This window comes from Octodon degus, unplaced genomic scaffold, assembly GCF_000260255.1.
Source record: "Octodon degus isolate 3935 unplaced genomic scaffold, OctDeg1.0 scaffold00002, whole genome shotgun sequence".
In the NCBI taxonomy this organism is placed as follows: Eukaryota; Metazoa; Chordata; class Mammalia; order Rodentia; family Octodontidae; genus Octodon; species Octodon degus.
The window spans coordinates 23,404,662-23,419,451 of NW_004524578.1; the positions used below are offsets into that span (position 1 = coordinate 23,404,662).

Here is a 14,790-nt window from a genome sequence, read left to right on the forward strand (position 1 = left end):
GAAGATCATACCTGTGTCCTTGCGCTTGCCAGGCAGGTGCCTGGACCACCGAGCCATCTCCCCAGTCCTCTGTGGGCATTAATACCCAGACACAGAGCTCCCTGCTGTAGCAGCTGCATGACTGGCAAGCCACCCATTTAACACACCACGCAGTTCATGGCCTGTGGTGGCTGTGGGCGACAGTTCTTCCTTCATACTCGTGTTCGTGCTGGTCCATCCCGGCACACCCATACACACTTAGAGCTTTACCTGCAGGCTTCTTGGCTTCCTGGATCCATCACCCGGCACCACCTAACTGATCACTTTTCCAACCCAAATAAACATAGATTTCTCAATGTTTTGTGTGACAGGCTATGTTCTTCAAAGCGACCAGGCAACATTCCTCTCCCCTTAATCTCAGCATGTCAAGGCTGGCTCTAACCCAGCGTCCAGGGGAAGGCTGTGTTCCCAGGCACTAGCCCAATCTCTCCTGCTTGAGGGGAGATGGTCTTTTGCGTGGCTCCTGCCCCAGCCTTGCTTTGGCCACTAGGGGTCAAGCGGCATAGAGATAAGCTGTCCCTTCAAATCCTGCCACATGGCAGACTCAGAAAAAAAATGAAGTTGCCGTTGCCAGTGGATGGTGACATGGTTGCAGTACTTGTAAGAAGTCGCAGAGCAGGACATGGACCTATCAGACTGCAATCTATGCATTTTATTATGGCACTATGACATCAGCACTGAGCTCCCTATGTATAGTCCATAGTTTGTATCAGCCACCCCAGTGTGACCCTGTCCTTACTTTGGGCCAGTCTTCTTGTGGGTGGTGTCCCAAAAGGTCCAGACCTGAACAGCCACGTTCTGGAAGACCAGACACACTCCCTGGGCTTCCCCCAGTCCTGGTGGAGTGGGCAGCAGAGACCCTGAGAATCGGCATTGTGGAACATGCATTGCCTCGGCTTAGCTTGGCTTCTGCATCGGCACCCTCCCTGCCTTAGGGTCCTCAGCAGCTGTCTCCTTGGCCTGGAAACTCTTCCTCTTGAGGACAACTGTGACAGGTCCATCTGGAAGAGCCTTGATGATGTTCCAGGCTTCAAATCGCGTGAGGCCCTGCGCAGCCGTGCCAGCCAGTTGCAAGATTTCATCTCCAGGCTGGACTGGCTCAATCTGTTCTGAGGCGGCCCCTGAAATTAGGGAGGAGACAACTGTGGGTTCCTTGGGTCGTGGGCATGAGAAAGGCTCTCTCCCACTCTGGTTTCTGAGGAGCCAGGAAAGAGGGCAGCAAGAGAGCATCACCCCACCCTTGGAAGCTTGGTGGTTCTAGAATGACTTCTCATAACTACAGACAGTGTGGACACCAAGTTCCTCTTGAAAAGGAAAAATTGTACAAGATAAATTCTTACCCTTGTAACTGTGACAGTGTACCTGAACATGCAGGACACCTGGTTTACCACTGTACCAGGCTTTAGGAACTGAAGATCATTAATCTACCCTTGGACCTGATGATCTCACCCTACTAGCTAGTCAGAAGAACTGCCGGGCTGTCCTGTCTCTCCTGTGTCCTCCTTTGTATCTCCTCTTGCATTATATAGAAGCCCTACACCAGCAGAGATTAGGTCCCGACATTTTGAGAGTGATCCCAATCCGTACCCACTGACATAAATAAATCTGCCTCCAAATCCTGGATGTCACTTTGATGTTTCTACTAGTTTCTGTACCTGGTACATCAGCCGGGAGGACTGACCAGGCTGACCTCTTTGGTCACCACTCATGGCCCTCATGGACAGAGCGAGGACCTCTCCAGGCCCTGAAGGGAAGGCACGACCTTGAGGTTTCTCGAGCCCTTTCAGAGGTCTGCAGGAAGATTCCTGGCTCCCTGCTCGAGCAGCTCACACTGTGTGGCTGTCTGTCTGGCTGTCTTCCAGTCGGTGTGCCTTCCTGCCTGCCTGATTCTGGTACAACCTACAGAAGAGCCCCCATTAGTCTATCAGTCCTGCTCAGCTTGAGCATAAGTAGAGCTTGATCAACTCTTGTTAGTTAAGGCCACCCTTGAGGGAAGGGGATCTGGAATGTTTAACCCCTAAGTACCTGCTGGATATATGTGGGGGTGAGTGGAACAGACAGCGTAAGCATCAGGATGCTGTGTTTGTGCACCAAGACTGGGAAGCCAGAGAGATGACTCAGGGCCGGGGAGATGGCTCAGTAGAATAAGCACTTCCCTGGCAAGTGCAAGGACCAATCCCTGGTTCCACCAAAAAAAAAAAAAAAAAAAAAAGACTGGGAAGCACTGGTCACAGTGACTGACTGGGCCCTCACCTGTGGTCCCCTGGTGACTGACATATGGTACAATAGAGGCCTCACACTCTTCTAAGCTAAATCAGACCTAAGTCCTCATGAGGGGTACAGTCAGGCAAACATCTGAATGGTCCCTCTCTGAGGGGCACCCACCCTTTGCCTGTTGCACCATCATTAAAGGGTACACAAGATACATTGTAGGGAGACAGAAGGGGAACAAATTAGCTAAAACCCACAGTCCCTGGCTGTAAGAAAATGGACTTTTATGGAGTTAAAAATAAAACCAAACTGCTCCCTGCATCTCAATGAACAAAAAAGGAAAGCGAGGCCCATTTTCCCTGATAATCCCGCCTTGGTACCTTGTTGCTGCCAACACCTATAGCCTTACTATCCACTCCCAATTCATCTTCCAGCCAACTGAGCTGGTTCCAGCTCGCCACTGCCTGGCTTCAGCCATGGAGACCCTCCCTCCAGAGCCTGCTGCCTACACCCCTATCCTAGTGAGGTGGATCATCTAACACCCACCCAAGAAGATGATCAACAGTTGCTTCTGAGGTCCACATTTTGACTGAGGACAAACTGCACCGTCAGCCCTGACAGATGAGTTATGCTCTTCCCTGTCAGGCATGAATAGATCGGGCAGACCAAGCTCTATCAAATTGGGTCCCTGAGAGCCCACAGTCATTACAAAAGTTGGGGGCAAACCTGTGATTTTCCTAGTAGTCAATGGAATAGAACTCTCTCAAAAAGGTACCGTCACTGGGGCACCTGGGACTCTTGGCTCTTGCCCTTTTCCACCAGGCACAGACTTAGAGCATGGGAAGACATGTCAGCCTCCTTCTCATGTAACCCTGCACATTCGACTTTGTTCTCTGAGAGTAAGATACCTGCATCAGCCAGAGATAGATAACCACAATGCTGAAGTTCTGAAAACTCTCCGCCCAGAGTTACAGACTAAGGATTCACCTCTGGGCCTGGACATCGACCATGCCACTTCACCGTGACCCCCATTACTATCAGATGTCGCAGAAAGCACAAGCAGGAGTCCAGCCACACACTAGCCTGATGGGCTGCTAATCACCTTGGACAAGATCTCTGTGCTGTCAATGCAGAAAAGACGCCTTCCTATGCTTATGATGCTCCCATAAGCCCTTCAACTGGGAAAATCCTGAGCTAAAAAGCCAGTTCACTTGGACTCCATTACCATAAGGAGGTTAAAAACTCTCCTACCTTGGCTCTGTAACTGTGCCCTGCATGATAAGAATGCCACCCTAGGGGCTGGCGAGATAGCTCAGTAGTCTAAAGCACCTGCTTAGGCAAACTTAGGCAGGCTCAGGAGACAGTGGTTCAATCCCTGGCACCAAACGCCGCACTAGCCCCGCCCTCAGGGCAGACTGAGCTGGCCAAAAATGAAAAGAGAGAGGAAGCCATCCTAGTTATCAAAACAAACCCATGAGAGGCTCTTAGATTCAGCCCAAGCCAGAAAAACTTCCTCCTGTTCTGCTTGAAGATCCTGTTCAGTGCTCACTGAGGTAAATACATTTGCCTCCAAGTCCTGGATGTCATTTCACTAGTTCTGCTTGCCATTAAACTTTCTCTATGGCTCTTGAAAGCCTGTGACCCAGAGGGAGGAGATTTAGGCTCTAGCTTGAAAGACTTGGAAGCTGGGTCTTCCTTAAGTAGTGGTGGACACAGAGTCAGGATCTTACCCCCTTGTCCCCTTCTCCTGGGATCATTAGCACTGGGTGGGGTGGGAAGGGCAAGGGGGCAAGCAGTCTGCATGCGGCTCCTGGAGAAGACCTCTGTGTCTGCATAGAAAGGACACATTATTCTCCCCAAGCTGCATGTGGAAACATGCAGCTCTTTATATTGTATATATTTTACTGTTTATATTTATGGAAAATCTCCCATTCACTTGACACCATGATCTTACAAAGAGTGAATAAGAGCAGAAAATAATAATGATCAAAATGAAAATATAGCTAAGTGTATTGGCAGTGGCTGCACCAGGTGTGCTGCACATGTTCTGTGCTTTTGACAGTGACATAGGAGGTATGAACAGTCTGTGTTCCCATCTCACAGGGAGAAGACCAGCGATGCAAGTAACTGGGGCTCAGTGCTTCAGAGCCACCTGCTGGGGAGATGTGGGTTTGAACCTAGACTTTCTAGCTCAGCCCTGTGATGAAGACCACTGTGAAGGGGCTCTGAGCAGGACTCAATGTTAACCAATTGGCCTTCTGCGTTTACTTGTCTGACCAAGGCCTCAGCTGCTTGTCTGGAGATGGGTAGCAGACTCATAAGAAGTGAACTTTCATAAGTCACTGGTTCCAACTGAGACCTATATTGGTGGGTGAATCCAGGACACCTCAAAGGACAAGATAAGGCTACAAGTAAGGACACCTGGCTCTAACTTCAGTTAACTAGATAAAGACTATAGCTGCAGGCATCTCATTCCTGGATGCAGACCTACCTGGAGATAGCATAGTTCTCCTAAAGTACCATGATGTCTTACTTGGAGAAGCCCTTTAGCAGACTTCCAAAGTCCTTGTAAGGTCCTGCTCAGATTCCCACCTTCCTTCAGTATTCACTTCCTTTGTTTGATAATTAAATGAATATGGGCCACCCAGAGATCTTTGTCTTAGTGCCCAGAGAATCTTGATTCTGTTAGTGGGTTTTTGGTCTTCCTGGGGCCCTAAAAATCATACAACTTGGCTCATTTATTTAACCTTCACCATACACTCATTTGGGAGGTTTGGGGCCTGAACAGTCCATAATAACTAAGGAATAATACTAACTCATTAGCCCTGGGTGGCCAGATGGCCAGGATGGAGAGTATAGACCCACAGCCAGGCCACCAGGGTGGCAGAGCTAATTAGATCCAAGGCTCCTGATCCTGGACCCATGTTCAACTTTGAGGTTAAAAGTTTTTTCTCAGAATTAGGGTTAGCATGGTTTCAGGGGCAACCAGCACACAGCCCTCAGTCTCCCCTCAGGGTTTTCACAGTTGCCATACAGCTTTGCCTAACACAGCCAGCTCACCATGGGCCCAGGGGGGACAGAGACCCTTTGAGTCCCATCCTAGGAGCCTCAGACCCCCCACCCTCACTATTTCTTTTTGTGTACAGAGAGCTACTGGCCCTGAGGGGAATGGCCCCAAGCAGACCCAGGATGCACTCCAGGCCACCTGACTCTCTGTCTAGTGCTCCTCACTCCCTTGCTCTGAGAGGTTCCAACCCATCAGCTTCCAGCTCGAGGGACAGGAAGGAGTTGAGGTGACCACTCGTGATTTCAAAATCCAAATCCAAGTAACTCCAATGTGAGACTGATTTACACCCCAATCCATGATGAACAAAATATCAAATGTAAATATAAGCAAGACAGAATTATGATCAGGAATAAAATAAAACCAAGCAGGCCATGTTGTATAATACTAGGTTTGGACTCTATTTAAGACTTTGCTATTTTGTTCATCATGAATTATTTATTTATTTATTTTGTATTTTAGGGAAGGGTCTACAGGGTGTTCAGGGTCTCACTACTAGATTGGACTCATAGTGATCCACCTGTTTATAGCCTCCCAAGAGCTGGGATTACAGGCGCATGTCACCACACCCAGTCTCAATTGCCATCACAGCACACCCCAGGGGTGGGGCTGGCATGGCAGGCCTGGGGATCGAACCGCCAGTCCCTGCACCAGCTTGCAGGAGCTTTAATCTGCTGAGCTACTTGGCTGGTCCCATCATGAATTTTAAAAATTTTGATTCCTTAAAAAATATTACATGGGAATTGGATAGAACTTGCTAACTACATGTGGTGCTCCCTGGACTCTGGTGCCTGGGGTTGGGCACTCACCTGGTCCTGGTCCTGCCCAATGGGACCAAACCAGCCCGAGTCACTATGAGAGCCCAGAATCACAGAACAAGTAAGGAGATGTCTGAGCAAAGGAAAATAGGTTGAAAAAGCAAAACTGAGTCTCAACGGACACAGCTCGAAAGAGGACATAGGTCACAGAGAAGCCAGTGAGGCCCAAAGGCTTCAAGCGCCTTCTGGGCCTGTCCCATGCCCACAACCAGGGGCCACACAAACATCAGACTACTCCGTACCTTTGAAAATCCTGTTGACTGTGAGAGGCTTGTCTCCGTGCAGGGAGCCTTTCCCTCCTTCCAGGCTGAAGCCCAGCCCTGCAGACGTCTTCTCCAGGGTTACTGTGTAGACCGTGGCCTCTGCAGCTAAAGAAAAAGGGGCTGTGTAAGAGACCCCTTCTCTCTTGCCACACACACCTTGGTTGCTGCCCAGTACACACACTGTCCCCCCAGACACTTCTCAGCAGCCCACCAGCACTGGCCCCATGTGATCAAGGCTATGTGGCCCCCCAGGGCTCCTCAGCTGGGACAACTTACTTAACTCCACAGAAACATCACTGGCTGTAGAAACTGGCGTTGCAGAGTCAGTGGAGGAGTTCAGGTCTGGTGTGGCCTCTGGCATTATCCGCCGTGTGACAATCACAGCTTGTCTTGGGTCGCGAGCTTGGCGGAGGATGGTCAGGGCATCACTGTGTGTCATGCCTTTGAGGGACTTGCCGTTGATAGAAAGGACCTCACTGCCCCTCTGAATCGTCCCTTCCTGGGAGGCCAGCCCATTTGGAAACACTCTGTGAACCTTCAAAAGCCAAAGAAGTCAGAACCAGGAGCCACCCACACGGTGCACTTCCTGAGAGAGGAGGATCTGGACCAGCCCAGCTAGTTAGCCAGCCCTGGAGAACTTCTAAGCTAAAGAAAGATGCCGGGGAGATGGCTCAGTAGAATAAGCGCTTACCTGGCAAGCACAAGGGTCTGAGTTCAATCCCCGGTTCCGCCAAAAAAAAAAAAAAAAAGGAGAAGAAGAAGAGGAAGGAGAAGGAGGGAGAAGGAGCGAGTGTGAGATAGTGAGTTGGATTCCTGGAAAGGAAGGAAGGGAGGGAGGGACGGGGGAAGAAAAGAAGGAAGGAAGGAAGGAAAGGAGGACTGGTCCTATCCTAGGTCAGGGTGGCTGCCACAGTGCCTAGCTGGGATCACAAGAGCCATGGCCAGACAAGCCCTCAGAGCCCTCCCAGCAGCTCTGCCCTGCAGTCTCCCCTCACATCCAGGACAGGCTCAGGCCCGGCCCGCCCTCAGTCAGCATTTCCTCAGCCACAGCCCTGAGCCTGGATTTTATGGTGTGTCTGTATAAGAAAAGACTTCTAAGATTAAAAAACTTAGGGAGCACTGTATTAAGCAAAAACTTTACAAATACGTATTCTTTAGGGATAGCAGAAGTTCTGCAATGTGGATATGCAGCCCTGGTCTCTAAGCCCAGGCATAGAAAAGGGTGTCCCTGACCCTGGGCCACAGTGGCTGTGCTTTCCATAGAGAAATGCACCTGAAGGATGCCTCTGAGGTAGCCCATCCTAGGCACTCCAGACATTTCTAAAGCGTCCTCCAAGGAATCCTAATTCTTCAGCTCCAGCCACCTCTTGGTGCCCTTCTTATAAGATCTATGGGACTTAAAAAAAAAAAAAAAAAAAAAACCTCACAGCCTTGATTTGGCCTCTTAAATGATATAATCTTCATCATGATTAAGGGGATTGAATGACCCCTCCTGGGCCTTCATTGGTTTACGGTCATGATGTGTTTCTCCACATGGTTTTGGTGACTGAAAAGAAGATTTCTATTAGGTGATAGACATGCTTAGGATCCCCAGCTGTAGGACCCAAGTGTGATTCACAAACGCCACAGAAGCTCCAAAAGAAGTGCGAACACTTTACCTTCTTTAATATGGGAAGGTTAATTCAGACAACAGGTCACTGAGGGCCCGGAACGCACTTGGGGGTGGCAGTGCTCTGCGTCAGTTCCCTTTTCATGAGTTGAGAAAGGACAAAAACAGCTCAGACACGGAACGAGAAAGAGGAAGTGTTTGTACACATGCTCGGCCGACACGACCGCTTCCTCTGGGCTGCCGAGAGGCTGCAGTGTCACCGGGTTGGCCGGCCAAGCCGGGTACAGAGGAGTCACTACTCAAGCGCAGAGGAAAAGCCCCACAGTGATGTTCTCACAAGCACGCTTTCTTTTCTCCCTGTCAGACAGAAAGTGACCTCCACCCTCAGGAAACTATTGTAATGTCAGCTCCCTGTAGTAGGAATTGCGCTCGTGTATTTTATGTGCTCCTCAGTGGGACAGCACTGGCCACGAAATCAAGGAAGCTGCTGCTCAACCCGAGGCTGATAGACGGGTCACTATCGCAAGGGGCTGTGGGCCACTTAGCGCTGGCCTTAGTGCGTGGGAGGACCTGTTTTCAGCTGGGTAAGAAGACTCAGATGAGGCTGCACAAAAGATTCCTCGAGACACACAGGCGGAAGTGACAACAGTGCGTGCAGTTGTGAGGAGGAGCAGCCCAGTCCATGACAACCCAGGGTAAACGAACAAGTGGGCCAGGGCCACGTGGACTGAGGCAGGGGCTGAGGATGCTGGCCAGTGCCGGCCAGATTGCACTGAAATAGATACACAGCTCCAGGTTCTCATGGGTGCTGTGTGGACAGGGGCTGGCCCCCGGGACCTGGTGTAGGTCTCTGCACAAGTCCGGCCACTGCCTTCCCTCCAGCCAGGGCTACTGAACTCAGCCAGTGAGCTCAGCCCACAGCTGTCCAGGTGGGCAAACTAGGAGGCTACTTCCATCCCTGGGCTCTGCCTCCCCAGGCTTCTTTATCTCCAGACCTGTTTGCCACATGCTATGGCAGGGTCCTGTGGCTCTCCAAAATGACCTGCAGTCAAATATCATTTCCATCTGCATCTCAGTGACCACTTTCATTTTCTAAGATATTCCTCCAGTATCCTCAAAAATTTTGACATTAGGGCTCCAACCATGTAAAATTCTGATTTATAATTGGTCAGATCTGGTATAAAATGGAATCACACACACACACACACACACACACACACACACACACACACACACAGAGCTGACAGGTGACTGCCTATCTGGTGACTGGACATGGTCTATATAGAGACACCTATTTTGTTTAATTGAGGATCATGATGAGGATTGAATCAAAGGTCACGTAGCTCTGTGTGGTGGCTCTGCTTCGAGATGCCATCCTGACCCCTGCCCAGTGGCATGGCTTGTGCATCCCTCTGCTTCCCAGTTTAATCCCCTTCCCAGCACATCTGTCCCAAGATGTGGTGCCCTCCATCATAGGTCACGTACCGTGATCAGCTTGTTTTCTAGATCCGCTCCTCCTGCCAAGCTGAACCCTAGGCCGGCACCTTCTTCCTTGTGCAGGATGGTGACATGGATGCTGTCCAGTTGCTGTGGATGGCATACACACGTTAGTAACCATTTCCCGTGGGCAGCACAAGCCACCGAATGACTGCCTGAGCGTCAGACCGATCTGCTTATTGATCACCAGCCCAGCCAGGCAGGCTCCAACCCCTGCCACCTCCACAGGTCTAGTTTCAGTTCCATCATCTGTGAAGGGAAAACTGTACTTTCAGATGTGACAAGAAGCTCAGACGGAAGCAACTGCACATAAAATGTTTCTGTCCCTCTCTTGCTCACCCACATTCACGTGGACTGGGCCAGGTTGCCCTCATGTCCCTGTGTGGTGGACACCACAGCTCGGCCACGTCACCACAAGACTGGGCACACTATAGAGCGTTCAGTGACAACACCCAGGGGTTATTGCTGTGTGTAGGATTTGACTGCTTCTTTTCTTTTATGAGCACAGCAGCAGCAGTGAGAGAGCCCGGATCACGTACACACATATGCACACATGCACATACATGCAGGCACACACAGCACTTCCCGGGCTGGATATGTGCTCAGGACAACCCTCTCCACATGCAAAGCAGGATTCCTGATCCTGCCTGCAGCTGGTCTCCTGCCACAGCTCCTCCAGGCGGTCACTTAAGTGGAGGAAAATGAGCTGCTGTGAGTGGCGGGAGCTACAGAGCTAGAGACACATCTGTCAGAAGGGTCAGTGACTGCTGGAAGACGGACACCCAGGCTACCAGCACATTCCCTCAAGGAAAAAAGTCCAAAGCCCAGGTTTTGGTTTAGGTTTTATAATGTGGAATTCAGTAATTTACAACAATCACAAGAGAGATTAGAAGAAATATGCTTGCATAAGGGCCGGTGAGATAGCTCAGCAGACTAAGCACCTGCCTAGGTGAGCCCAGGGACTGGGGTTCGATCCCCAGAACCACATGCCGCACCGGCTTTGCCACCAGATGTGCTGAGCTGGCCACTGAGTCCGGGCATGGTGGCGCATGCCTATAATCCCAGCACTGAGAAGGCTGTAAACAGGAGGATCAATACAAGTCCAATCTATGTAGTGAGACCCTATAGATCCTGTACTAAATACATTTTTTAAAAAATATACCTGTGGGCTTACCAGCCCTGGGCTGCAGTTTCTCACCTGGCTGCTAGGTATGAAGTTCTATCAGAAATCATGTGCAGCTGGGTCTGTGTTCCTTTGAGTTGGGGCCCAGAAATGATTCGTGTTGAAGGTGCTTCCTGGCCCAGCTCTAGCCTATGTCTCCCAAGTCCTCTGTCTAGAACTCAGAAAGTTTGGTGGAAGAAGAGACAGCCAACCCCAATGTGCTGGGCACCACAGGTAATGTGTGTTATATGCTTTGCCTTCCCTTATTTCATTTGTGCTGAGTTGGGCTTCAGAGGACCATGGTCCCCATACAAGTGACAAAGGAGACAAATGGCCTGGGCATCTCCTGTCCATCAGATATAATTACACCTTTGGCCTCAGAATGACCATGGTGCTTTGGATCATGAACGTTACTGTTTGCAAACAATTCAGTTCTCAAACAAAAATGTTTGGCAAAGTTTTGACTTTGTTTGCAAACTCCATCATGCAACAAATACTACCATGGCCGTCCTTCCACCCAAACGCAAATATGGCTTCTTTTCCAGAATCATGGAACAAATTAAATTCATGAGTTGAAGCCACACTGTACATCCCTCAGACCTTGTCATATAGAAAAGGAGGCAGCTCTCCTTGTCTTTTGACCCCAATCTGCATCACTCCTGCATGCACAGGAGCCATGTGTGGAACCTGGGCAGCCTGCCCACATCCACTGCCAACCTAGCTCTGCCTGCTTCTTCTGTCCACACCTTCAGCCCACATGTCCTCAGGCTGTACTCAGCAAGCATGTGGGAAGCAAGGCTTCAGGATGATGTGGGTGGAGCATGGGGCACTTGTGAGTTTGTGGCGGAAGTCATGAAAGCTCAAAGTGAGAGCTCTTGTGGCGCCACATGCTGACTATTGGTAGTATGCTGCCAGGCAGCCTTGGGACGGGAGCAGCACTGAACTTGAACTGAGACAAAACACCTAGGTGAGGGCCAGGGAGATAGCTCAATGGACAAAGTGCCTGCTTTAGTAAGCTCAGCAACCAGGGTTCGATCCCCAGTGCTGCGTGCTGCACTGGACCCATCCCTAGGGCACACCAGCAACAGAGTCCAGAAGTAGTGGTGCACACCTGTAATCCCAGCACTGGGGAGACTGAAAGTAAGAGGATCACCACGTTTGATTTGCATAGTGAGACCCCGTACCAAATAAATAAATGAAAAAAAAAAAAAAACCACCTAGCTGCTGAGAACTTCAGCCTCACCTTTCTCACTTAAAAATGGACAAAAAGATGTAAGAAATTGGTGTGTTAGAAGGACTCTCTATTTTCAAGTGGAAAGTCCTCCTGTGGCACAAAGGACCCAGGTGTGTAGGCAGCCTAGGCAGCTGCCTTGTCAAGCCTGCAGGTCTGGGGTTTCTTGAGTTGCTCCCCCTTGAGCTCTCCTGAAACCTGTGGTGACGACACAGCCAGCCCACGTGGTCCTGCCACTCTACGCACACACAGAGGTCTGTACCTTCAAGGTTGCTTCATCCAGAACTCTCACTTCCTCGATGAGTGTCTCCAGCTCCTCTGTACTCAGCAGGGAGATGACTGACTGGCTGGGCTGAGAGGAGCTGTGGTCCCCATCCTCGGCTTCCCTGGGCTCGGCGAGACCTTCTGTGTATTCTCTCAGCTCTGAAAGACTTCGTGGGGAGTACGAATGACAGTATTAGTAAGAGCTACTGTTCATTGCATAATGCTTATTGCTTAATTCCAGGCAGGATCATTCTATTTTTTGATACAGTAAATCTATTTCTCAACAGCATCAGAATAGTAAATAAGATTATCAGATTGAGAACTACATTGAATCCAGAGCGAAGCCCAGCTCTGCAGGAGGAACCACAAAGCACTTCAGCAAGAAGGGAAACTGAGGCTGAGCCTGGAAGGAACCTGGTCAGCAAGTTGGTGCCTAAGCAGGGAGTAGAACCCAGATGTCCTGGCCCCCTGTGGAAACCTCTGGAAAACTTGTCAGGGGGCAGTCCTGTGTCTCCGCTTCCCAGCTCTCCTGATGGGTATATGATGAAAACATCTCAATTTGGAAGGCAGAGATGTAGCACACACTCGAGCACATGCAAGTGTGCACACACATGCAAAAGGAGAGGAGGAGCAAATTTCTGGCTAGTACATCAGAGACAATTTTGAAGTGAAGCAAAGAATTAGAAAAGAAGGAAAATTGCAAAACCAAATCAAGAAGCGAGCATGGAGGAACCCTGGCAGACACTCACTTGAGGGAGAACCCGGTGTCCACGGCTGCAGACTCGGAGCTGCCAGTGGCAGAGTCTTCACCAGGAAGTGGCTTTGGAGCATCCCCTTCCTTGGGGTTGCAGGCTGGCTGGCTGCAGGAGACAGAGGAGGGGAGGCACAGCAGGGATTTCATGACAGCCGAGGACACGTGGCTGCTGATGGAGTAGAGCTTGCTGGTCTTCTCGTCCAGCAGCCTTGCCTCGCAGGACTGGGTCCGGGTCAGGGGGAAGCTCCGTGCTCGCTGACTGGGCATCTTGAGGATGGGAACTGGAGTGTCTTCCCGCTGTGTGCCCAGCAGTCCCGTGAGAGGGTCAGGGGCCGTGGAGACAGTTTTCAGAGCAGGCTGCTGCCTTATGGGCAGGGACGTGGCCACACTCGTGGTGCTGGTCTCTGAGGCTGCAAGGAAACCTAGAGACATTGGTTCCTGCCCTGGCTGCCTGTGCTCGGCAGAGGTCGGAGCCTCTCGCACCAACAGTCCAGAAGCCCGGCCTCCCTCTTGCTTCCCAGGGGGCCTGGGAGTCTCCTTGGGGGAGGACTGGAGGCTCAGTCTCTGGACACCTCTATCAGGCCCCTGAGAGGAGCCAAAGGTTTCAAAGGAGCTGATTCTCTGCTTGATGGAGGAAGTGGCCCGGGGGAGTGGCTCGGGAGACTCCCTGGAAGCAGGAATATGTTGAGTGGATGAGGCTGAGTCAGGAAGCCGTCTCAGGTCTGCAGCACGAGTCCTTAGGCCTTTCAAGCTCTGACGAAACCAAGCTGGCTTGGGGGCCACAGGGGGCCCCTTCTTCACATTGCTGCTGTCTGTTGACTTATAAACTCTGGGTGCACCATTGGAGGTTTCCAACCTGGCTGGAGTTCCATCCGGGAGACTCTGTGTGCCATTTTCACCCAGGCTGACGCTGGGCTGTAGTGGCATGTGGCCATGGCTGTCACTCATGATGGGGCTGAATAGGCTTTTGATGCAGTCAGAAATTCTAACCCAAGGGTCTTCAGTGGTGGTGTCAAAGCTGCAGTTCATCCGAGCCTGCCTCTTCAGCAGCCGGGGTTTGCTGGGGGACCCTGGTGTCACTAGAAAGCAGAAACAAAGCTTGGGTTGTGCATTACACCTCATGACAACCTGTCTCCCTCAACTCTAGCTTCAAAGCTGAACAGCAAGGACTTTGGAAGAGGAGCTGAGCAGAAGGGGAGACACCCAGATGGGCATGGCTGGGTATATGTTTGACTGAAGGGACCCTCACAGGACAGGAGACCTGGTGGGGTGCTCCAATATGAGAGGTGTTTCTAGGAAATTTCTGGCCCAACCTGAAGCATTTTACACTGGAGGATCCTAGCGTTTAAGAAGGGTAGGAATTCTTATGCAGAGGCAAGAGAAAACCCCACATCCCCTGACTGCCCACTCCCCCTTGACGTAAACTCCCACGTAGCTCATTTGAGATGTAAAGGACAAATAATTCTCTTATCTTTTAAACGTTTAAACCAAAGTTCTCACCTGGCTGCCATATTTGGACTGCCATGTCTTTGTGAGGCAAGGTGACCACACCTGCCTGTAGAGGGCGCTCTGGCCAACCCAGCTCTCTGCTCTTCCGCCTGGGCAGAGGCTCCTGCCTGCCTGCCTGCCTGCCTGCCTGCCTGCCTGCCTGCCTGCCTGCCTCTGCAGTCCTATGAGCTTGCTAGAGTGCCTATATTCAGGTCATGGGCTAGCTCACTCTACAGAGTAGGTTTTGTCCATCTGAAGAGCTGAAAAGGTGTCAGGTCAAGAAATCTAGGTGACACTGATTTTCAGCCTTGACTGTGCACTGAGGGTCCACCCCTAGGTTCTGGTGAGACAAGACTGAGATGCAACCTGAGCCCAGGGTGCTGGGACCTC

At 50.8% G+C, this 14,790-nt stretch overlaps 1 protein-coding gene across 1 annotated transcript in view; it reads right to left on the reverse strand.

Annotated features, from left to right (window-relative positions):
* Il16 (interleukin 16) overlaps nucleotides 1–14,790 on the reverse strand; it is a 42,170-nt gene continuing 27,380 nt past the window's right edge. Inside the window, exons 10-15 of the mRNA XM_023710861.1 lie at nucleotides 12,908–13,991; nucleotides 12,157–12,325; nucleotides 9,490–9,591; nucleotides 6,672–6,930; nucleotides 6,375–6,500; nucleotides 1–1,160 (exon numbers count right to left, since the gene is read on the reverse strand). Coding sequence (XP_023566629.1) covers nucleotides 937–1,160; nucleotides 6,375–6,500; nucleotides 6,672–6,930; nucleotides 9,490–9,591; nucleotides 12,157–12,325; nucleotides 12,908–13,991 — 1,964 coding nt within the window. The 3' untranslated portion in view covers nucleotides 1–936. The remainder of the gene's footprint in view (nucleotides 1,161–6,374; nucleotides 6,501–6,671; nucleotides 6,931–9,489; nucleotides 9,592–12,156; nucleotides 12,326–12,907; nucleotides 13,992–14,790) is intronic.